The sequence below is a fragment of the Patagioenas fasciata genome, unplaced genomic scaffold (genome assembly GCF_037038585.1).
Source record: "Patagioenas fasciata isolate bPatFas1 unplaced genomic scaffold, bPatFas1.hap1 Unplaced_5, whole genome shotgun sequence".
NCBI lineage: Eukaryota > Metazoa > Chordata > Aves > Columbiformes > Columbidae > Patagioenas > Patagioenas fasciata.
In genome coordinates, this window is record NW_027288767.1 from 1,865,440 (window position 1) to 1,888,073 (window position 22,634).

The 22,634-nt window shown below is 49.0% G+C and overlaps 1 protein-coding gene across 1 annotated transcript in view; it reads right to left on the reverse strand.

Moving 5' to 3' along the window:
- LOC139826874 (dynein axonemal heavy chain 9-like) overlaps window positions 1–22,634 on the reverse strand; it is a 41,860-nt gene that overhangs the window by 2,937 nt on the left and 16,289 nt on the right. Inside the window, exons 8-21 of the mRNA XM_071803266.1 lie at window positions 21,276–21,442; window positions 20,039–20,909; window positions 16,878–17,008; window positions 15,640–15,766; window positions 12,094–12,246; window positions 10,757–10,882; window positions 9,886–10,125; window positions 8,635–8,795; window positions 7,446–7,602; window positions 5,939–6,043; window positions 3,132–3,289; window positions 2,689–2,827; window positions 1,197–1,484; window positions 511–721 (exon numbers count right to left, since the gene is read on the reverse strand). Coding sequence (XP_071659367.1) covers window positions 511–721; window positions 1,197–1,484; window positions 2,689–2,827; window positions 3,132–3,289; window positions 5,939–6,043; window positions 7,446–7,602; window positions 8,635–8,795; window positions 9,886–10,125; window positions 10,757–10,882; window positions 12,094–12,246; window positions 15,640–15,766; window positions 16,878–17,008; window positions 20,039–20,909; window positions 21,276–21,442 — 3,034 coding nt within the window. The remainder of the gene's footprint in view (window positions 1–510; window positions 722–1,196; window positions 1,485–2,688; window positions 2,828–3,131; window positions 3,290–5,938; window positions 6,044–7,445; window positions 7,603–8,634; window positions 8,796–9,885; window positions 10,126–10,756; window positions 10,883–12,093; window positions 12,247–15,639; window positions 15,767–16,877; window positions 17,009–20,038; window positions 20,910–21,275; window positions 21,443–22,634) is intronic.

The window sequence follows — 22,634 nt, forward strand, 5'->3', positions numbered from 1 at the left end:
TTGAAATGTTCCTCAGGAGTAAGCAGGATCAACAGCTTGGCAAACGCTGGTGTGCTACAGAGATCGGGCAGCCATACTGAGTGGAAAAACTGACGTTAAGGCTGCTGTGCGTGCTATCAGCAATGAAAACCTGGGGATGGGACATTTTTTGGGGTCCCAGTGCACACCACAGTGCAGGAGGGACATCTCTTCCATCACTGGTCCAGCCAACTCCCAAAACCTGCCTGCCCCACTTAGGAACTGGTAAGTGTTGGTATTAATGGGCATTAAAATTATTCTTAGGGCAATAGGATCAAGTAGGCTTATGCTATATTTCCCATGTGAAGATCAAAGAGCTAAAACATCCTGTGTATCCTTTCAACAACAAACTGTCATGTGGCTGTAGGCAGCAGACAAGCACCTGGGCTCTCAGACCTGCACATGAAGAACCAGTCACCCTGCTGCTGCTCGGGAAATTCATTAAAAATACCCGTCTTTATCTACATATTTCAGACATGAAATGACATTTACCGTCTTTCCATTCTCTTGTTGCTGGGTTAATGATGCCAAAGAGCTCATCATTGGTGACTGCCTTGGGGTTGAGGTCTGTCCAGACAGGACGTCGCTTCATTATCTGGTAAGTCCTGTTCAGGGATCTCATCACCTGAGACTTGCCCGTGCCCGCGTTACCCACCACGCAGACAGAGTGCCGGACCGTCAGCAACTCCTCCAGCTGCACCACCTGAGAAAAACACTCCCAAATTTTAGACAAAGATGCCAAACTGAAGTTCAGGTCTATAAAATAGGTCCCACTGGGCCACCTCTTTAGAAAGACGTGACCCTGAGACACAAGCAGATTTGACAATTGAGTTTGGTCCAGCCACTCTAATCACAATGGGTGAAATCCTCAGCCTGCAGATAAACTTTCAGCGCTGTTTATACTTGACAACCACCACCTGATGAGGCCCTGCTCTCCAGGGGCTACACTTTCATGAGCCTACAAAAGTTGGCCCCTTTGGAAGCCCAGAGACTGATCCAGTGCTGACTTCAGGAGCAGGTGCAACTGCCTCAGACCCAGCACAGCTGACTGCCCTCCAGCGAGATCTGCCTGCAAGGACAATGCTGTGCAGAGCTCTCTTTGTAGAAGCAAAGCTGTTTGAGAAAACCCAAATGATTTGATGGCGATGTGGGTGTAGCAGAAGATCTCTTGGTCTTACTTTGAGCACAAAGTTGTCCTCAGCCTGCAGCCGGAGGTCCAGCACAGCCTGCCTCACAAACGACTCAAAATTCAGGTCACGCTTCCGAGGCACATCCAGTGCAGGGAACAGATCCCCAATCAGCCCCATAAACACCGGCACATCATCCGTCACAATCTTGGGGATGTTGAAGTCACGAAGAGAGCGCATCAGAACCTGGTCTTCGGGTCGCTCTGGGTCATCTCGCTTGAGGGAGCCAGCAACAACTAGCACTGACTTAATGGCACGCAAGCCCCAGTCGTAGTGATCCTACACCAGAGGAAGAAAAAAAAAGAGGCATGAGTTTATGCTTAGACAGTACCATGTAGGGTGAAGAACCACCATTCCCAAACTGCCAGACTAGTAAGCAATGAAAATACATCTAAATCTGCTATTTGCATTGTGGCCAGAGACCTTCTCCAGCCTGAGTGACCTGGTTTCCATCTCAGTAGGTGAGATTCCCGTCAGGGACAGTATTAAAGAGTCAAATAATTCAGCTGTTCAGACCATCACATGGGCTCACAGTTGGCAGTAAGACAGCAGCAGGATTTGCACTCCAGAGACCAAAGCAATTTGTTTCACCTAAATCATAAAGCACCTATAGCAAGGCCAGCCAGCCCCCTGCATCTGCAGGAGCCACCAAGGTGAAAGGCTTGTGAGTCCATTATGAGGCCCCAAAGACCCAAGTTTCTCCACCCTGCCCATCACAAGATGACAAGCCTGTTTGGTCTCAGAGGAGGTCCAGGAATAAGGGGTCAGTAAAGACATTGCTGAAAAAGTACCACAAAACGGCATGGGAAGAACTCTCAAGCCAACAAACAACTGTTCATATTTCTGTCCTGTTAACACCCTCCAGAGCACAGCTCGACAGCTGACTGCTCTGTGTGGGAGGCCATGGCTTCCACCAGGCCCCTCAAGGCACAGCACCAAGTTTCTGCGACAGAGCATATCCCACCCAGCCTCATGCTGGCACAGCCAAGATCAGGTTTGTATCATCAGGAATCCTGATTCAGGTCTCCTCTGGACCCAGCTTCGATCTACACAAATAATGACAAGGAAAAATCTGATTTGCTTTGCACTGACAGCAACTCTAACAAGACCTGGAACCAGCCTAAGGCTGAACTCAGAGAGGGACACCATAAACCCTTTGCAGGCAGGAGAATCAACAGGAAGAGACTGGAAAGCAAAAGGTCACTGAATACTACCCCAAACATGGTGTCATTTAAACTCACTGAAAGGTCTCCCATTAATGCAGCTGGTCAAATGCTTTTGTCCCTGCAGATGCTCCAGTAAAGCAGTCTGAAAATTTTATTGCTCCGATGATCACCAACCCTCTCCTCCCCCAGCAGCCAGTGCAAATGCAGCCATTAAATAAAAGCTGTGAAACGTTAGCCATGGAGCTGAGCAGCACAGTGCCATGTTTCTGCTGATTTTGGAGATTCATCATACCACTCAGCCACAGAACCAGGCTCACCTGCTTGGACAGGAGCTCTTTGCAGAGTTGGTAGAGAGTAATGAACTTCCTGGCTAACACCCGGGCCTCGATGAATCCCTCAGCCACCAACATAATTTCACAGATCAGCTCAAAGTCTGGCACAACCATCGCACACGGCCTAAAATGACAGGTGAGGAGGCATTGCAGAACAAGTATTTCTTGACTACAGGTCTTACAGGCAGCGCATTTGCAGCTTCATCTTCTAGGCCTTCTTTTATGAGCCAGGTCACCCTCTGCCTTCCCCACGACAAGGGACAGAGCTCCTTTGCCCTGCCTGTGCGTGCCCAGACCCAGGCCTGTTGTGCAAGGCTTAAACTACCTGCGAATGCCCTGTGCAAGTGAATTCCCCAAGGACATGAGGTCGAGCCTGGATGTTCCAAAAGACAGTTTCTGCCAGGTCACAAACCCTGACCTGGACTCACCTGGAGAGAGCTTTTAAATTCTCAGGTAGCTCTGTTCGCCCTGCGTAACCAGGGTTCATGGTGATGAAAATGCCTACTGATGGTACTAAGTTGATGTCTTCTCCAAGAAAATTGAAGGATTTCTTCTTCTCCCGTATTGCATCCTGCACGCTCTTCACCTAGAAATCAAGACAGTACTATAGTATCAGCGTTCACTTATGAAAAACACATCAGACAACGGTGCTTCCTTCGTTACTCTTGGCCTCGTGACAAATGGGGCTAATCACTGTTTTATTTTTTACCGGCAGCATAAAGCTTTATACACTGTTTGGAGTACATCAGCATGGCAATATCAATTTCCCATCTCAGTCAAACTCTGGCAAAGCAGAAAAAAGAGCTGAAGAGAGTGGAAAGTCAAAATGCAAAGGAGTTGCAAGACTTCACACCTTTGCTCCATGAGACAATGATGAACGTGGGTCAGGAAGAGCAACTCAGGAGCGGGAAATGTCCCCAGCACTGCCTGCATTCACCTTGGTTTTTGACATCACCTGTGGGACACTGCTCAGCACATCTCACAGCAAAAACACCACCAGAGGCTCCACCATCTCTGAACCAGCCAGCCCAGCAGAGGTCTGATGTGTGAGAGAGACACAGGGCAGTACAGGTATCCACAACACAGCCAACACCCAAACGCACTCCCCAAAGTCTATCACAATATGGGCCCATTATTCCCTTTACCCATCTCACCTCTCCCCACACAGCGTTGCTCTTCAGGACATCCCAAAACCCTCCTGTGCCTGCTCCGTTCCCTGACCAGGCCCAGAGAAGGGGTAGCACCTCCCAATAAGCTTGGCCTCAGCTCAGTTGTAAACTGACCACTTGATATCACTTTTAAAGATTTTGGGACATCAGATGTTTGATTTAAAACCAAAACCAGAAGGCAGAAGCTGTAAAACCTCTCCTAACACCTTCACTCACTAATATTATATTGTTTTTTATATTTGCCTGACTGCAGCTTTGTTCTGCTCATTCCTCTCCTTCCGAGGAGTTCACCTCTCTGCAAACAGCACCTCAGCGAGGGGCAAATCTCTCTCTATTCACCGCTCTAACCTCACTACTGTTTGCCATCTCAAAGTAAAGCAATTAATCGAATTTTTCCCTGTAAGGAACCATATCGACATCAGCTGCATGAGTAAGACAGCCAATTAAACATGGCCATGGTAACACTCCTAACAGCAGCCAGGAGACACCATGATGGAATGACGGCCGTGCCGCTTTCTTCAGCTGCCACGCTCCAGCCAGGAGCGAGGGAACCATTAGCAGTTGAGTCATTCCTGGGCTTCTTTTGTTCAGCTTCCCTTTTTATTTCAAGATCCTCAAAGACTTTTTTTCAATGACAACTTTAAACTAGGACCTGACGGAAGAGAAATTGAGAGGGAATGATACATAAACTCTTGTACCTGCCTGGGGCTTCTCTGGGATGCCACATAAGGTACCAATTATGAGTGAAACAGATGAGAAGAATGAGGAGTTCATGGAGGGGTTAAGAACAATGTCTTTGACCGAAACATTTACAGAAGTGTAGAAACTTCTGAGCTTTATATCTTTCTATAACACTGAGCCCAAAAGGGAGTCCAGGAACAATTCAGCACCTCAATCAGATATTAGGATCCTAAAACACGCACTCAGCTGACAGTTGGATCCTGAAGAACTTGGGCACTTTGGCACCTCAGTTTTCTGCACTGAAGCCCCCCAAGGCTTCCCCTGTATAAAATAATGCCAGGTTTCCTCATGGGCTGGTAAGAGGAGGGGAAGGAGGACGCGAAGTGACAGATTATATATATAAGCACGAGAGCACAGGACTTTCTGGCACGATGGGGAGGCCAGTCTCCCTTCCAGCCCTTCTCCAGGGATGCTGCTGCGCTTCACACGAGACTCACCAACACAATGCACTGAGCAGCTAAACTACAGAGGAGATGAGAAACCATTCGCCAGGGGAAACACCCATGCCCAGCTGGGCACCGCTCCAATAGCTCTGTCCCAGGTTTAATCCCACGGTGTCAGGGTACCCTGGGCAAGCGCGTCAGCAAGGGCCGCAGATCTGCCCCAGATTCCAGCTCCCGAGTGTCACCAGCTGACACTGGCTTTTGGGAGCACCACGGGGCTGCACACATTCCTCCAAGGAATGGTGCCAGTTGGCCAGGAATACCTTCCAAAGCCACTTGGCAGAGCTGTCGTTACAGACACCAGAACTAAATCCACAGCCATATAGTTTTGGAGACAGGTTAAGAAAATTAATCCTGAATGTATTCCCATTTCCTGAGTATGACACACAACCTGTGCCTGACCAGGGGTGATAAGGAACCCCCAGAAGTCCAGCGGATCTGCCCCAAACACCCCTCTTCCCCTCTGTGAAAATTATTCCCTACATTGCAGACTGAGCAGCCGCAAGTCAAGGCAGCTTCTCTGTCTTGAAACGATGTGCTGCAATTATCTCACAGCAGATTAATGACACGAGTGCTTTCCTGAGGAGGAACAGGTACAGAGCCATGGTGCGTAGTGGTCTGGGAAAAGATGCTACAAAGAATTGTCTTGGCACAAATGCTGTAACTGGGGCAAGAAAAGTGACAAATATCTTTGCAGCACGTAACTGCGACATCTTGGCAGTGCTGTGATATTCATGTGATTAATCTTGAGATCTAATCCCACACCTGCCTATACACAGAACTGAAACCGGCAATATGCAATTGCCATTTTTACCCTTGCTCCAAAGACTGCAGAATGGCTCTGCTCTGTTTGTATTTATTTATGAGTGTTTCTCCACTCACCTGTACAGCAACCACAGAAAGGACCTCAACTGAGATCCTGTTAAATTCATCAAAACAGCCCCAGGCTCCCGTCTGGGAAAGGCCTTTGTAAATATTCCCACAAGACTGGAAAAACAAAACAAAAACAAAGATCACAAGAGTGAAATCATAAATGGAATCAACTCCAGCAAAAAATTGATTTTATTTCCCAGCCTGTTTATTTATAGCAATTTACAGTCTATTGTGGGTATTTAGAAAAGTGCATGGAAACAGCAGGCACAACTCAATTATAATATTTATAGCTCTGCGCAGCTTGCCACTTTATCTGCTAATTGCACTTTCTCGATATATCTGTGCACCAGTTTCATTTAAAGGTCACTTGTGCTGAATTACTGATGGTCCCGTTTCCTGGGAGAGCCCATAAGCTAAATGAAATATGATCCGAGGCTACCAAAATCACTGTACCGTGCCAGACTGGCAGAGAGCAAGACTCAGCCTAATGATTCAGTGCTCTGTAGCGGCTGAAGGTTCACTATGTTTTGGGTTTATTCTGGGAGAGGATCCTGAGAAAACCAGGACAGGTCCCTCCCCGTGCCAGGGGCTGCCAGGTCGCGAGCACGCCGAGAAGAAACGACCAGGGTCCAACTATCAGCACAGCCTTGGTCTCAACTGAACAGACCAACATTTTTGAAGAATTACACATGAAATCTAACTCCAGAAAGGAAGGGAAATGCATAATGAGGCAGAGAAGATAGTTCGGGTCTCTGCCTCCTGAAGAACCTTGTGCAAATCTTAGAGAAGGAACGGGAGGAGAAGGAAAAGGCATTCAGCTTAAAGGAGTGTAGCAGGGATTTGGAGAGAGGTGATCACAGAATCCCAGCCTGGTGGGGCTGAAGGGACCTCTGCAGATCCCCCAGTCCAAGCCCTGCTCACGCAGGGTCACAGAGCAGATCACACAGGTGGGTCCACGCGGGTTTCAATGTCTCACAGAAGGAGACTCCACACCCGCTCTGGGCAGCCTGGGCCAGGCTCTGGCACCTCCCAGCAAACAAGTTTCTGCTCATGTTCAGATGGAGCCTCCTGTGTTTCAGTCTGTGCCCGTTGTCCCTCACCCTGGCGTTGGGCACCACTGAACAGAGTCTGGTCCATCCTCTGACAGCCACCCTGAGATATTGATCCCATTGATCAGATCCCTCTCAGCTTCTCTTCTCCAGCTCAACAGCTCCAGCTCTCTCAGTCTCTCCTCACAAGAAAGAAGCTCCAGACCCCTCAGCATCTTTGTCGCCCACTGCTGGACTCTGTGCAGTTATTCCTTCTTAAACTGGGGAGCCCAGAACTGGACACAACTCCAGATGTGGCATCACCAGGGCAGAGCAGAGCGGAAGGAACAACCTCCCTTGACCTGCTGGTCATACCTCTCCTAATGCACCCCAGGTACCATTGGATTACTCTCATCCTTCAGGTTTGCTCGGGCCCTGAGCATCCCCAGCCCCATGTGACCGCACTGCAGCCGAGGTGGGAGCCATACCTTGTAGTCCATCTGCTCGGAGCAGTTAAACACGTACACCATGATGCCCAGGGCTCGCCCCAAATCTTTCGTAGTCTCCGTCTTGCCAGTGCCCGCAGGGCCTGCAGGTGCTCCGCTCATGGTCAGGTGCAGTGACTGGGTCAGGGTGATGTAACATCTTTCACAGTGAATGATGAATGAAAAAAGGAAATATGTCCAATAGGTCAACTGTGGGCTGCAGGGCAATAGCACTAGAGCATTGCACTCAGCAGAGCCTCTCCTCTGAAAAGCTGTACGTGAGCAGGGGTCATGTCTGAGCTGAAAGCCTTCTTGGCATTAATTACCACCTCTGCTCAGCTCTGTTTTCTCCAAGAGATACTCATCTTCCACCAAGGTCTGCCCAAACCTCTTCATGTCCAGCTTGTGTTCTCTCTGGATCCTCATACAACTCATGGATATTGGGCACATCTCAGGCAGTATGAGAAAAGGACAGCTTTTCTGGAAGACCTGTCACTGACAGAAACCTGCTCAGGTGGCCTATGAGTGAACCCAACTCAAAGCTGCAGCAAGTCCCAAAGTTTCTCCATCATGTTGATGATGGACACTGGGGTGGTGTCCACATGTGAGTATCTATACTACCTGTATAAGCCACAGAGGTGTAGTCAATATAGCCAACAAAACCTGATGATACCTGGGGGCTTGACGCAGCTGACTAACACAGGTGACTAGAGCCACCTGAGATGCTCTTGGTTGCTGAAATGTCACATAGGGTGGAGAGATATGACAAGGGGTCCATAGGAGACTTTTACACTTCTGGATTGGCAGCTGGAAGCCAGGTGGGACAACACAGAGTATCTCAAGTAACCCTAGGTGTCCCCACTGAGGCAACCAGGTAGATGTCTGCTTCAAGATGGGATGAAAGCTCTCTAGACTCACCAGCTTTATGGACTGCGGACATCTTGTGCACAGGAAGACACCCACAAGTGTTTTAATGTGTGAGCTGAATCCCACCCAGGGATCTGATGTACAAACTCCCCAGAGGGTACCACCAAAAACCAGATAAGAGTTAGAGCTCGACCACTGGAGTGCTGGGACATGGAGACAGAACAAGAGGGATACAGGTGTCTGAACTAAATCCATCTTTGGTTGGCATCTCTCTCTCTACCTGTGTGGCAAAGCCCAGCTATGACATTGTGTCCCAGGGACTTACCTGTCGGTCAGCGGAGTGATCACAAGCCGAGGGGTATTGCCAAGGTATTCATAGGAGTACAGGAACTGGGCGTCACAGATGTTGGCAAAGCAGTGCCGTTCCTCATCTGACCATCTGTGCCGGAGCTGTGACAGCCAAATGAAGGCCTGGGCTTTGTCCACCTGCAACACACCCACAAACACCATCACAGGAAGGCCGGGGATGCCAGACACATGCAGCTCGGGGGCCAAAATAGCGACTGCTATAAAATTTTCATGGGGGATGACTGGTCCTCACTGCAAGGCAGGTGTGGTGAGGAAGGCCGCCTCCTTGCAATGCGGTGAGAAATGTCACCTCCCCATCTCCCATCAGTAAAGGGGAGGAACCAAATTAGTGACCACATTGGTGGGAGAGGAAAAAATTAATGGCCAAGAGAAAGAGCCTTACAAAAAGACTCCTGAATAGATTTAAGAAGCAGCAAGTCATGAAGAAGGTCTCATAACGCAACCAGAGTGAGAGAAGGAGCAGAGGCCATCTAGACAAGGAAGAGGTTGCAGACAGCACCAAGGAAACAGACTGGGGACAGGTGGACAAAGACAGGCATGGCCAGCGCTCTCTGCACAACCAGCAGGCAGGTCCAGATGCATCACTTCACCCCAGGCTGGACCGAGGCACCACTGAGCCCAGCTGAGCCTTGAAGACAGAAACCCTGTGAGCAGCCTGGCTGCCTCTGAGATGACACAGATGAGGGAAGAGCCACAACCCAATACATTCAGGGCATCTTCCCACCCACCTGCAAGGCTAAACACTTGGCATGGTGTCAGGGACAGGGGAGTAGTGTGGGAGAGGTGTTGCAGGAGAAGGGAGTCCCACATAAGTCCCTGTGGCCCCACACCAGACAAAGGACGCTACAAAGAACAAAGCTTGAATGCTTTTTCTTACTTTCTAAAGTCAAAACTGAGACTGAGTCCAGCAGCCTCCCAACACACCACCATCATCCACCAGCACATGTCTTGGCACCAGGACGCAGTGCCGCGCTCTCACTCCTGGTGTGAATCTGCAGCAACTACAAGTTGGTGTTGCAGGGCCATGACACAGCACAGCTCTGCAGGCTTACAGGGGCTTTCTGCACACTTACTACAAACATTGTAGAAATAAATTTAGTCATACGTCTCCCACTGAGACCGGCAGTGATCTGAATGGCCAGTGGTTGGGCCCCCTGAAGCCCCCTCTCCAGCACCCACAGAACTGTGCTGAACTGCCAACACCAACCTTCTGTGCTATCATCTTTGCCACCACATCCCGAGCATGCACGTCGATGGTGCAAATGGTCATGATTTTCTGTCTGTCGCCCTTGGAGAGCTGCCCGATCAGCATGGTAACGAGGGTGTTCAGCTGGGTCACTTGCTTCTTGTGATATTCCTTCATCGCCTTCTCGTAGCCTTCCTCCACCCTGGCAAAGGCAATCCCAACCTCGGTTGTCCACCAGATCTGGGTGCAGCAAAGCGCCACCTAGGGAAATAGGCTGGTTCAGTATCAGGGAAAATACCAAAGCTTCCTTATGTTCAAGAGTGTCGGATCCACAGGGAGATCAAGGATGAAACATCCGTGACATGAAATTAAGTATTTTTTCATACAGTAGTCACAGCAGACAGTACAACAAGGATCTGCTCCATGACATTCATTTAAAACACCATATCAGTGATAGACACATTTAGCAGCTAGTTATAAGTAAATCAGCACCTTTCACATGCCTGACACAGCAGAAGAGGAAGAGTTGGAGACCACGAGGTTGTCAGAGGTGCATCTGAGGGGCTCTTCACTCTTATCAGGCCTCACCACTTTGCCTTCCTGCTGCACCTCTCACTGCTCTGGCTGTACAGACTGCACTGCCCAAGCCCCCTGGCTCTGTCACCCAACCAAGAGCCCCAACCAGAGCATGGAGCTCAGCCTGAAAACTCCATCAGGAGACCGCCAGGATAAAGGACAACTCATCCTCCCTCTCTCCTGGATAGCAAGGTGGAGGCCAGAAACATGCCTGTCCACAGCTGCTGAAAGAAGGGAAGGGCAGGACTGATGGGGAACCCAAGAGCTACCTTTCCACGAGCCAGCCTGAGTGGTGATAAGAAGCAGTGGCAGATACCTGGGCAGGATAGTCAAAGAGCCATTGTTCCCTTGGTTTTTCCTCATAAGCCATGACGGCTTCTGTCATCTCATCTCTCACAGTAGCCCTCATGCTGTCTAGTACATGACTGAGCCAGACTTCAACCTGGAAAAGAGATTAAATCCCAGTAACACATTTGCTCTTCTTAAGTGCCTTTGGTAATTAGTGAAGATAGGAAATGAGGCAAGCATCTCAGTTCTCTTTAGACTGGACATGAGGGAAAGGTTCTTCACCCAGAGGTGCTGGACACTGAACAGGCTCCCAGGGAGGTGTCACGGCCCCAACCTGACAGTGTTCAAGGAGAGACTGGACAACGTCCTCAGACACACGGGGTGACCTGTGGGGTTGTCACTGCAGGGACAGGACTTGGACTCCATGATCCTGGTGGGTCCCTTCCAGCTCAGGACATTCTATGAGTTAACCAAACCTCACAGCCTCCTTCAGACTGGGTAGATTTGGCTAATTCTGGTACTGTAGGATTAGCATCTACTTCCAGACACCAAGAACAGAAGACAGATTTTTTTCTTGAACTCTAGCTACAGGAGGAACCAAAATGAACTCCGTCAATGAATAATTTGGTCAGGTGTGTTCCACCTCCAGGCCATGACAGAATCCCTGGTGGGATGTGGGCAGTCTGCCAGCAGCAGAAGAAAGATGCTGCCAAACTTGGGAACACAATTCCTGCTGAATTTCATATTTCACAGGCAAAGCCCTCAACAAGAAGACAGACTGAACGCAGCAAGCTCCATTGCTGGGGAGCTCAGTAGCCAGTATTACGTACTTTAGCTTCCTGTAATAGACCATGCAGAAAGGTGAAACTACCAGGATAGATAAGCTGAGCAGTAGCTTGATTCTTACATTTCATACTTTCACTCGTGGTATGAAATAATGAAGACTTGAGAAACAGGTAAAAGGCCTTCTCCTGCCAAACACACCCGTGCAGAGGTACTATGGAATAGCTTAGTCTCTTTTCAGTCTGCATCCCCTCCCTCACCGAGGATATTTGTAGCAAGCTTTAAGACTAACCTTCAAAAGGTCTTAGAAAAAATCAAATTAAGAACCTAGTCAGAAAAATGGCACAGCTCTTTCTCTCACAGTGGACTGCGACATCCACGTCCCCCCTTAGTGAGGACCTATCCAGAGTGACACGAAAGGTTGTGGTGTAAGGAGGTACTAAATCACCACCTCTTCCAGCTTTTCTCATGCACCAAGGGAGAGCAGTGAAGCTCTGTGACGTCTTGGCAAGGGATCTCACACGAGGGGCAGGGGAGCAGACTCCACCGGACAGTTTTGATAGACAAGGACTTCCCTCTCACCTGCCCACTGCAGTCACAGGGCTCGCTGAAGCTGACGTACTCCTCCTCTCTACTGTACATTCCCAGGCCAACCTTGGTTGGCTTTTGCTCAGAGTCCAGCTGGAATTTCATCCTGGCCAAGCTGTCAAAGAGTTTGGAAAGATGACGTTGCACCTGCAAAACGGGTTGTGTAAATAAAGCAACCGAGATAGGACGAGCGGAATGAAGATCACTATACATGTCACAAGCAAAATCATGTTAACAAAATATCTTGGATATTTAGGTAGCACCACATCTTCTCAAATGTGGCCAACATACTGCCAACAAAAGCCTCTTGCTGTCTCTTGTAATACTTCCACCTATTTCTACGTAATTTAGAAAACAGACATGCCTTAATAAATCATGTTTCTCCATTGGGAAATCTTCCATACAGAGCAAAAGCATAGAAAACATTGAAACACCTCATGACTCCTACCCCAAATTTCCCTACATGTAGTGATGAGAAGTCTGTAGCCATTTCTCCACCTCATCCTATTCTCAGCACAACGTGGAGTTTTCTTCACTATGAACTTTCCTGTTTTTCCACTACTAGAAACTGATTTTGTGCTAGTGAAATATCCTAAATTCTCTTTCATGGAGAAGAAAGATCTTTATTTCTGCCTAAGACCTATGATAAACAGCCCAGACCTCCTATAGAACAACCATGTTCACCAAAAGCACTCTTCCAGAAGGAAAAGAATAATTCAGTTCTTTCCTGTTCACCTCCATCTGAGTCTGCAAAGCCAACAGGGAGATGCTGTGGGCTCTCAACATCAGCATCTGCCTGCTGGGAGCTGAGCAGGTCACCAGCACTTCTTCCAGACCACTGCGTAACACACAACTGCATCACTGCGCGCCCCACGCCAATGAAGGTGAGATTCTCCTAGGATTGACGTCCCCACAGAAAGGGGAAGCTCCCAAAGCAGTCCCAGACAGGAGCTGCCTCTCTCAATTACAGCAGAGAGGTAGAAAAACTCCCATAGGGGAGATGAGAAATGAGGGAAAGGGACCTGGGGGTCCTGGGGACAGCAGGGTGACCATGAGCCAGCACTGGGCCCTTGTGGCCAGGAAGGCCAATGGTACCTGGGGTGGGTTAGAAGGGGGTGGTCAGTAGGTCAGAGAGGTTCTCCTGCCCCTCTGCTCTGCCCTGGTGAGACCACATCTGGAATATTGTGTCCAGTTGTGGCCCCTCAGCTCCAGAAGGACAGGGAACTGCTGCAGAGAGTCCAGCGCAGCCACCAAGATGCTGAAGGGAGTGGAGCATCTCCCGTGTGAGGAAAGGCTGAGGGAGCTGGGGCTCTGGAGCTGGAGAAGAGGAGACAGAGGGGGGACTCATTCATGTTTACAGATATCTAAAGGGGGAGTGTCAGGAGAATGGAGCCAGGCTCTCCTCGGTGACAACCAGTGATAGGACAAGGGGGAATGGGTTCAAACTGGAACACAGGAGGTTTCACTTAAATTTGAGAAGAAACTTCTTCTCAGTGAGGGTGTCAGAGCCTGGCCCAGGCTGCCCAGGGAGGCTGTGGAGTCTCCTTCTCTGCAGACATTCAAACCCCCTGGACACCTTCCTGTGGAACCTCAGCTGGGTGTTCCTGCTCCATGGGGGGATTGCACTGGATGAGCTTTCCAGGGCCCTTCAACCCCTGACATTCTGGGATTCTGCGTGAGATGCCCAATGCTCTGATGCTTTCAGAGAAGGAAGGGTGGAGGTGGATTTGTCCATCTAATTCTGACTCACTGACTCACAAAGAACTACAACCCTCCCTCTCATGAGCTGTGCTGCAAGTGGACGCAGCTTCTCACACACATACAAGCAGGGCCAAACCCTGGGAGGTGCTAAGTGACTCTGAGAAGCACAGGGCACTCAGCATCCCCCCAGATCACAGAATCATTTTGGGTGGAAGAAACCCTCAGGATCAAGTCCAGCCATACCCTAGCTCTGGCACTAATCCATGTCCCTAAGAACCTCGTCTAAATGTCTTTTAAACCCCTCCAGGGATGGTGACTCCAGCACTGCCCTGGGCAGCCTGTTCCCATGCCCCACAGCCCTTTCTGGGAAGAATTTTTTTACAATATCCAATCTGAACCTCCCCTGGCACAACTTGAGGCCATTAAGCGTATCTTGAGGCCATAAGCTTATCTCTTTTCAAACCGTAAGTAAACCGTAGAAACTTTTTCTTACATGTAGAAGCTTCTGGTCACAAATCCCCAGCTGCCCCTTCCCAGACCCTGTCCAGTCTGGAGGGTTCGGACACAACCCCAGCACTTGCTGCGATCCTGCTGCCAGAGCCCGAGCGCACCTGAATCTGCACAAGTTCAGCACCCAGTTCACGAGGATAATGTCATTGTGTATTTAATCCTCCTTTAGGAATCATCAGACTTTGAAACTACATTGGGAAGGCTGAGAGTGTATCTATGTATGATACTGCTTGACATTTACTTTGATTTTACTGCAAATACTTTTGAATAACAGAAAACACCAGGAATTTCTTCTTACTCAACAGAGCATTTCAACACAGTATCTTTGCTTCCTGTGTTTTTTTTTTCCTCTTCATTTTAAATATCAATCAACTATGTATTTATGATACTCTGTGGGCTGAAATCACCCAGCAGCAGACACAGATAGAAGCAGCGTTAAAGGTTAGAGGTAAACAACAGCATTTCCAAATACACATGCAAACCTGCTCCATTCCTGTGCTCACATCAATACTGAAAATGGTGGAAAGCCTGAAGAAAGTGAAAATACTCGCTACCAAAAGACAGAATTAGGACTTTGTTCATCATCCAACACTCGCCTTTTGCTGTGAACGTTTTGACTGGTTTTATGCACCAACCTCTGAATAAAAGATGCGTCCCAAACAAGGCCAAGCAGAGCTGTGCAGGGGTGGGTGGCAACCCAAGGAAGTCCTGCCTTGGCCACAGCCACTGTCTGACCACCAGCTGTCTTACCTCTTCCAGGCTGTGTTCTGCTCTTCCCCTGTAAACAGGCCATCCCAAAGACCTTTGCATGGGGGAAGGAAGAAGTGGCTGACTAGCAGATGTCTCCTCTGCCTAAAAACAGAGACGTCTCCAAGCCCTCGGTTGTCAACACTGTCACATTTGAATGACCGGTCTGTGGCTCTTTCAACAACAGATGCTGTTTGCTGGCATCCCAGCTTGGGGAACCAAGCTCAGCAACAAGTTTTGGCTGAGATCCTCAAGAAATGGTTTCCCCCAACCTCACTGTATCCCAGCAGAAACAAACCCACTGTTTTTATGGTATCAAGAACATAGCTCTGCTCTGTGCAGTGCTTTCAGAACCATCTGCAAGCATCACCAGGGACAGATGGGACAACATACGGTGTGCGCATTGCCTTTCAGAGACGACAGATGAAGGCCAGCAGTGAAAGAGTTATTGTTAATCCAAGTGAGGGTGGGAGAAAAGGCACTCAAGAAAGGATAAGCTACAGCTGAGTCCCTAGACAGCATCTTCCACCCTGACATTACTGACAGCTGGAAAATGTGAAGGTGACATAGTGCAAGGCTTACCAGCTGTGGGTTGGTGCCATTGGAAAGAATAGCCAATAAATCTGCTGAAGAAACAAAGTAAAATCTGGGAAAGGCCAATCTTTTCATGTCCAAATATTCAGCCAAAGCCTTCTCACACAGGGACAACCTGGGGAGAAGAGCAGAAAAATAGAGCCCAGGACAGGCGGGTGAATATCCTTTAATGTGTCGTGCTACAGTTTGGGTTATCGAGCAGATTCTCCCCTCCCATGGGGAAATGCCAGACATGAGCTGAGCCTGCAGGCTGCTCCTTTACAGCATTTTCCAAATAGATAACAAAGCACATAGTAACTCATAGATCTCTCTCCACTCCCAAGGGTCAAACAGACAAAGAGTCAGAGAATCCTCACCAAAAAGCAGAAACACAGGTGGAAGAAGAGGCTAGAAAGGCTTTGCAGTCTGACTTACTGTTTTAGACAAGCTCTCAACTGCCACAGGTGATTTCACACTAGGATGAAAGTTTCCAAAACTGCTTTTATTCTAATGAGCACATTTTAAAGTCTGATTCAAACCTACTCAGCTTTTTGTGCTTGTGAAGCCTGAAAAGAAACTTGTTTGCTCCGTTCTAAAATGAATCTCTCAGTGTTTACATGTTAAACTGCTGCTGAGCTTTCAAAGTTCATAAATAACATGCAGTGAGTCCTCTGTGGGGAACACGGGCCTTATCTGTTTAGGAAGTAAAATTAGATCTCTATTTTAAATGGATAGTTATTACTGACACAACAGCTATCACGTTAACTTGTTAGGTGTGTTCCAGGTAGAGTAGCTCATATGTTAGGTGAGAACTGTATCCATCTCTGGACATGAAGGTCTTTCTCAGGGAGTTTAGTTATACCATCTGTGAAGGGTACACACACAAAGATAATTTTGTTAATTAAAGCACATGGGATCAGCTCTGCTGCAGATATCCCTGCTTGGACTGCTAAATAGATATTTAAGACACCAAATTTGGGGTGGCAGTGAGGCCACATGTTATTAAAACCAACTGAGTGCCTAGCTTTGTATGTGTGCAAATCAATATTCAAGATAAGAGTTTGCACATACGCAAAGCCAGAATCCACCTTGGGGGCTTCAGGGTGATGGATCATGAATAAAAAGACTCAATGTGTGAATGCAAAGAACGCACAGTCCAGAAGGAAAGCCTTGGAGCACAGGTTAAACCAACTTATTAGAGCTGATCCCAGTCTCTGACAAAATCCTGGGACTGAAGTTGTACCTACCTACTCTGAATGTCCTCCAGTTGTTGGGACAGACCTGGTTTATTGGTGGCCTCAACCACATTTGGGGTTTTCTGAGTTTCATAGGCCAGTTCTTTAAAGTCCACATCAATCCCTTCAAAGCGTTTGGAGTCCTAAAAAGCAACACAAACATGTTCATGGTAAAACATGGATTTTGTGCTAAAGGTCTCCATCCTCTGGGTGCTGTCTTTGGGTTGAGGGGAAAACCTTCTGTCCAGTGCAGACAGGGACCCCTCCACCATTCCAGAATGGCTCTTCCACTGACTTGCCTGAAACTAGTCTGCAAACAGGCACTTGCCTTCTTGTCACTGTATCCCAAAGGGGTTGTGGATAAAGTGCTCCATGCAGGAGGCAATGTCTAGGACCAACCATTTTCATGGGATTTAATTCCCCTTGGAAAACCTCATAAATCTCTCTCTCCCATGTCCAGGTGAAGTACCAAGTTTCCCTGGCTGCAGCAGCAGGAGATGCTCCCACACCGTGGAAAGGCTCCCAGCCTCATGTGAGTGCACTCCTCCCCTCCTGCTACAGCACAGGAATCCCAACACCCATCCACAAAACGGGTATGATGACTCTTGTAGAGGAGAGCCCTTCCTTGCCTTCAATGAGGGTATGGAAACCCCACGTCAGCACCGGAGGCCCTCATCAACAATTATGCTCCATATCTAACAGGGACTCTGAATTTCTGGAGCTAAACACTGAAGAATAAAGCAAGCTATGTTCAAAACATCTCTGCTCCTCCCTTCTTCCCAGGTCAGGCCTCCTAAGTGAGGCGGGACACTGAACAAGTGTTCCAAGCAGTCCAGGTAACACTTCCACGCTACCCTGTGTTCAGCCCCAGGAGCAAGGCTCCATCTGGAAGGTTGAGCCCTCCCTACACTCACGCCACAGATCCAGCTCCAGGTGAGCATCCCACAGCCTGTCAGCACATCCCCCCAGCCCTGGATGCATCCTGAGGGTGCTCAGCTACAGAGACTTTGAGCTTCAGTCTTTCTTTTACGGAAGAGAAGCTGCTGACTGAGCCACCTGTGTCCCTGGAGCCAAGAGGGCCCCGTGTCCTGGTGCATCCAGCACAGCACGGCCAGCCGGGCAGGGAGGGGATTGTCCCGCTCTGCTCTGTGCTGGGGCGGCCTCACCTGCAGCATTCACTGTGTGCAGGGCTGGGGACACAGGAGAAAAGGAGATAAAGCTACTGGAGGGTGTCCAGAGGAGGGACATGAACTTGGTGAAGGGTTCGGAGGGGAAACCGTATGAGGAGCGACTGAAGTCCCTGGGTTTGCTCAGCTGGAGCAGAGGAGACTGAGGGCAGAGCTCATGGGGCTGCAGGTTCCTCAGCAGGAGCAGGAGGGGCAGGGCTGAGCTCTTCTCTGTGACAGTGACAGAACCCAGGGAATGGCAGAAGATGTGCCAGGGAGGGCAGTGGGACATGAGGAAAAGGTTCTTCACCCAGAGGTGCTGGACACTGAACAGGCTCCCAGGGAGGGGTCACAGCCCCAACCTGACAGTGTTCAAGGAGAGACTGGGCAACGTCCTCAGACACACAGGGTGAATTGTGGGGTGTCCTGTGCAGGGACAGGAGTTGGACTTGACAATCCTGATGGGTCCTTCCAAGTCAGGACATCCTATGGTTCTATGGTTCATACCACTGCCAGACAGCTACTGAGATGCAGACAGCTGCCCAGCAGGATGCAAATGTAAATCATGATGCAATTTCATACATGACATTAGATAGCTCCTGGATATTAAGAGCTTGCTGGCACATGGTACAGCCTCAGGGCACTGGTTATCAGCACCTGTATATATTGCCCAGTGAGCGAGGTGTGCCCAGAATCATAGAATCATTTAGCTGGAGGAGACCATTGAGATCACTGAGTCCAACCATAACCTAAATCTAGTACTAAACCATGTTCCTCATCTATACATCTTCCAGGGATGGTGACTCCAGCACTGCCCTGGGCAGCCTGTTCCAATGCCCCACAGCCCTTTGGGGAAGAAATTGTTCCCCAGATCCAACCTCAGCCTCCCCTGGCGCAACTTGAGGCCGCTTCCTCTGCTCCTGGCGCTTGTTCCTGGGGAGCAGAGCCCGACCCCCCCTGGCTCCAAGCTCCCTTCAGGCAGTTCAGAGATCAGAAGGTCTCCCCTCACCTCCTGTTCTCCAGCTGAACCCCCCAGGTCCCTCAGCCGCTCCCATCACACTTGTGCTCCAGCCCCTCACCAGCTCCATTCCCTTCTCTCAACTTGCTCCAGCACCACAAGGGCTTTCTTGGTGTGAGGGGCCAAAAACTGCCCCCAGGACACTCAGCACAGCGTGCTCTCTGAAGCAGATGGAGGAACAGTCCAAGCAGAGCAGAGTGCAGGGTTGGAGACAGAACAGTGTGTTGTCCAGGGGTCAATGGGCTGCGCACATCCCCTCGTGGGTGTTCGTCCCACAGTGGTGCTGTCAGCGATGCTGCTCGTGAACAGGGACGGGGGTCACACAGCCAACTGTGGGTCACTCGTGAGTGAAAGGCAGGTTCCTCCACAGGGCTGCGAGTGGTCCAGCGGGGCCAGGAACAAGCTTGGAAGATTTTCTAAATAATCAAGAGAATAGGGAATAAGACTGGAAGCTGGACTCAAAGACAGCCCTGAGGAGGTCACAACCCTGAGGAGGGCATCAGTGACAACTCTGCTCAATTTTCTGAAGCTGAAGTGGGAGAAGAGCTGCTCTCCTGCTGCACCAGCACTGGAGGCAGGGAAGCGGATACTGCAAAGCTGCCTGGTCCAGCTCTGATTTGACAATTTGCACCATCTGAGTAATTATCTCCGTCTTCTCCCCTCCAAGGAAAGAGGGAACATGCCTGTATCACTGAAGGAAGCCAGCAGCCTCCTGCTCAGCCTCCAGGAACTCTGCATCTGCTGTGCAATGGTGGAGGGGAGGAAAAACAGTTTCTCAGCAGGGTTCAGGCACAACCAACAGTACAAAAACAGCCTGGGGCAACACTGGGGAAACTGCTGTAGCATTAAGGGAGCCTCCAAGAAAGCAATGCAGCAAGAGAACAGTCCTGCTTGGGGGAACACGGCAATATAGACAACCTTCTTCTGTGTAATGGAGGCTCTTCTTCAACGCTTTCCACACAGGAAAAATAGGATTTGGGATTTCATACCTTAGGAAGCTGTGCCCGTATATCTTCTGAGCCTATGAATATGCTCTCCAAGTGAGACCACGTACGCTGCACTTCGAACCAGAGAGAAATGACGGAATCTGTTGTGGACAGCTTCCTCTGCCATATGGACACTTCCTCCAAGAAGAAAGCAATACATTTGGATGTCATTAAATTCTGCAGCTGCACCTGGTTGTCTTCTAAAGTTTCTATGAGTTCCTCGTCTGACTTCAGCAACGGGATGTTCGTCCGGGGGTGAGGCTCATACTGAAACTCCATGGTGCTCCAACTCATTTTTAGCTCCTTCAGGACTTTCTCCATACTCATTTCTCGTACCGCTTTGTCCACAATGCCACGAACCTCATCCTCAAAGTTATGGAGGTTGAGCTTCAGGAGGTCAGCCAGCGTGGTGTCCGAGTCCATCACAAACCTCACACCCGTCACCTGCATCAGCTGATTCCAGTGCCTTTCCCTAATGGCGGGATTTTGAAGTTCTGCCACAGCTTTCAGGGCCGTCAGCATGTTCTTCACCTTGCTGTCCAGCCCAGTGAAAGCATCCCACGCCCTCACCTCCTTATCCAAATTCCGAATCTCTCTTGCAAACTTTTTACACTCCAGATCCATGTTTTCCACGTTAATATCCGCCCATTTGGTGGTCTGCCAGTCATCAAGGCAAGTGCCCACAAGGGAGATCATATCCCAGAGCTCTTTGAGAAGACACAGCTCCTTTCGGCACTGCTTCAGTTGTTTATAGTCTGGCACTATGACTTCAAACAGACCAGCTGATTCATAAATCGAGGTCATGGCTGACTCCATTTGTTTAATCTCAATGTGCTTTGTATCCAGCAGTTGATAAGGCTTTTTGGTGTCAAACCTAGAAAGAAATGTTTATTCTTCATAAGTGATATTGTAACAACTTCTAAAGAAAACATAGAACAAATGGTGCCTCTGAGACACAAAGCAGACATGATACATCTATAGTACCCATTGATGGTGCAGCCACATGGCACTGCTGACAACCCCTTTAAGCAATATTGTGCACTCAGCATCCAGATTGAATCTCTTGCTAACACCTTACAGTGTTTGCAGGGACAAAACACCCAGGGCATAACAGATACAACACCGTGAGCAGGTAGGAAATGTATGCAAGGGTTCAAGAACACATCCTCAGGACACTCCGAGATGATCCCATGAAGCTTTTCTTCCTCAGGGCTTCTCTGATGTTATAATTTCACTGTACCTGAATGGTGCTTCTTTCCGAAATCGCTCTCTGAATCTGTGTTGCTCAACATCAAACGCCGCACAGCTCTTGCGCACAACTGTCATTTCGTTCGCCTGCAGAGGAGCCACATGCTGCTTCACAGCTATCGCCAGCTTCTTTATATTGTTCCATTTTTCTGGCAGCTCCTGCAAGCAAAATTTAAATGACGGTAGGCAGTATTTGCTATTTGATATAAGATGTGACTGATCTGTTTACGGACAATCACAGAACAGGAAAAGCAACAGATTCCATGCCTAAAACTGCAAGGAAGTTTTGTTGTGATGCAAAAGCTAAACACAATTTGGGATAAAACTTATCAGTTATCCACAATTTTGAAGACGAATGAAGACTGAGACTTTAAAACTGACTGCTCTGATTGCAAAAACATGTTAAATAACTTCAGAAGAAGGGTCCCAGACCAGATCCTGGGCTCCCAGGATGGCTCGGTGGTTGAGAGAGCACAGTTCTCCTGACACCGAGCCCAGCGGGACCCAGAGCTGGCTGGAGGCAGGAGGGTGGGCTGAGGATGCAAGTTCATCAGATCGTCCGGCTTCCCAGAGCTAATTAAGAAACAGAGCCTGGGAAATTTCCAGCCAGCTCTTAGAGCAGAAGATATTATGCCAGAAGGACTTCTACAGAGCTTTCTGGGGCAAATCCCTCCAGCCTGCCTGTATAATATTAGTACTAAATAAGACAGTTTTTTTCTCAGGACTGCATCCAAGCTGCTGGTGCACAGCACTGCTAACAATCCACCCTTTGCACCTGGGATTTTATTTAGAAAGAGATTTGATTTCTTCTCTTCTCACTAGACTTCTCGAGCCAAATCCTCACCCCAGACAGTGACACCAGCCAGGGCTCTGCTGTCCTCAAGTCCCACAGCTTTGCTCTCCCACTTCCCCAGGTACTGTGCCAGCCTACAGGAAAGACTTTGGGCTTCTTTTCATCCCAGTGCACATAGTTGAGAAGACTAATGGAGATGCACCAACACTATGCAAAGAAGCGAAATAACCTGGAGGCAGCAGAGGCGGCCAGAGCAGGGCCAGTCCCTCCTGAGGGGTCTCTTTCTGGCACTTCATGTTCCAGTCTCTGTAGAAATCACTATCCATGACCATAGCAGGGCACACATGGAGCTGCTTCCTTGTCCTTCTCATACAAACTATCAGCTCCAGCCCATCCATCTTCATGGCCATGGAGGGAGCGGTACCTGGAGGAACTTACTTTGGTTTTCCTACTGTGTACAGCAGTGAATGAATTATTCAACTATGTGTTGCTGTCACTTGCCAGAAAGAAGGAAACTGTTTTGTTATCTCCTACATCTGAATGGCTGCCCTGCATACC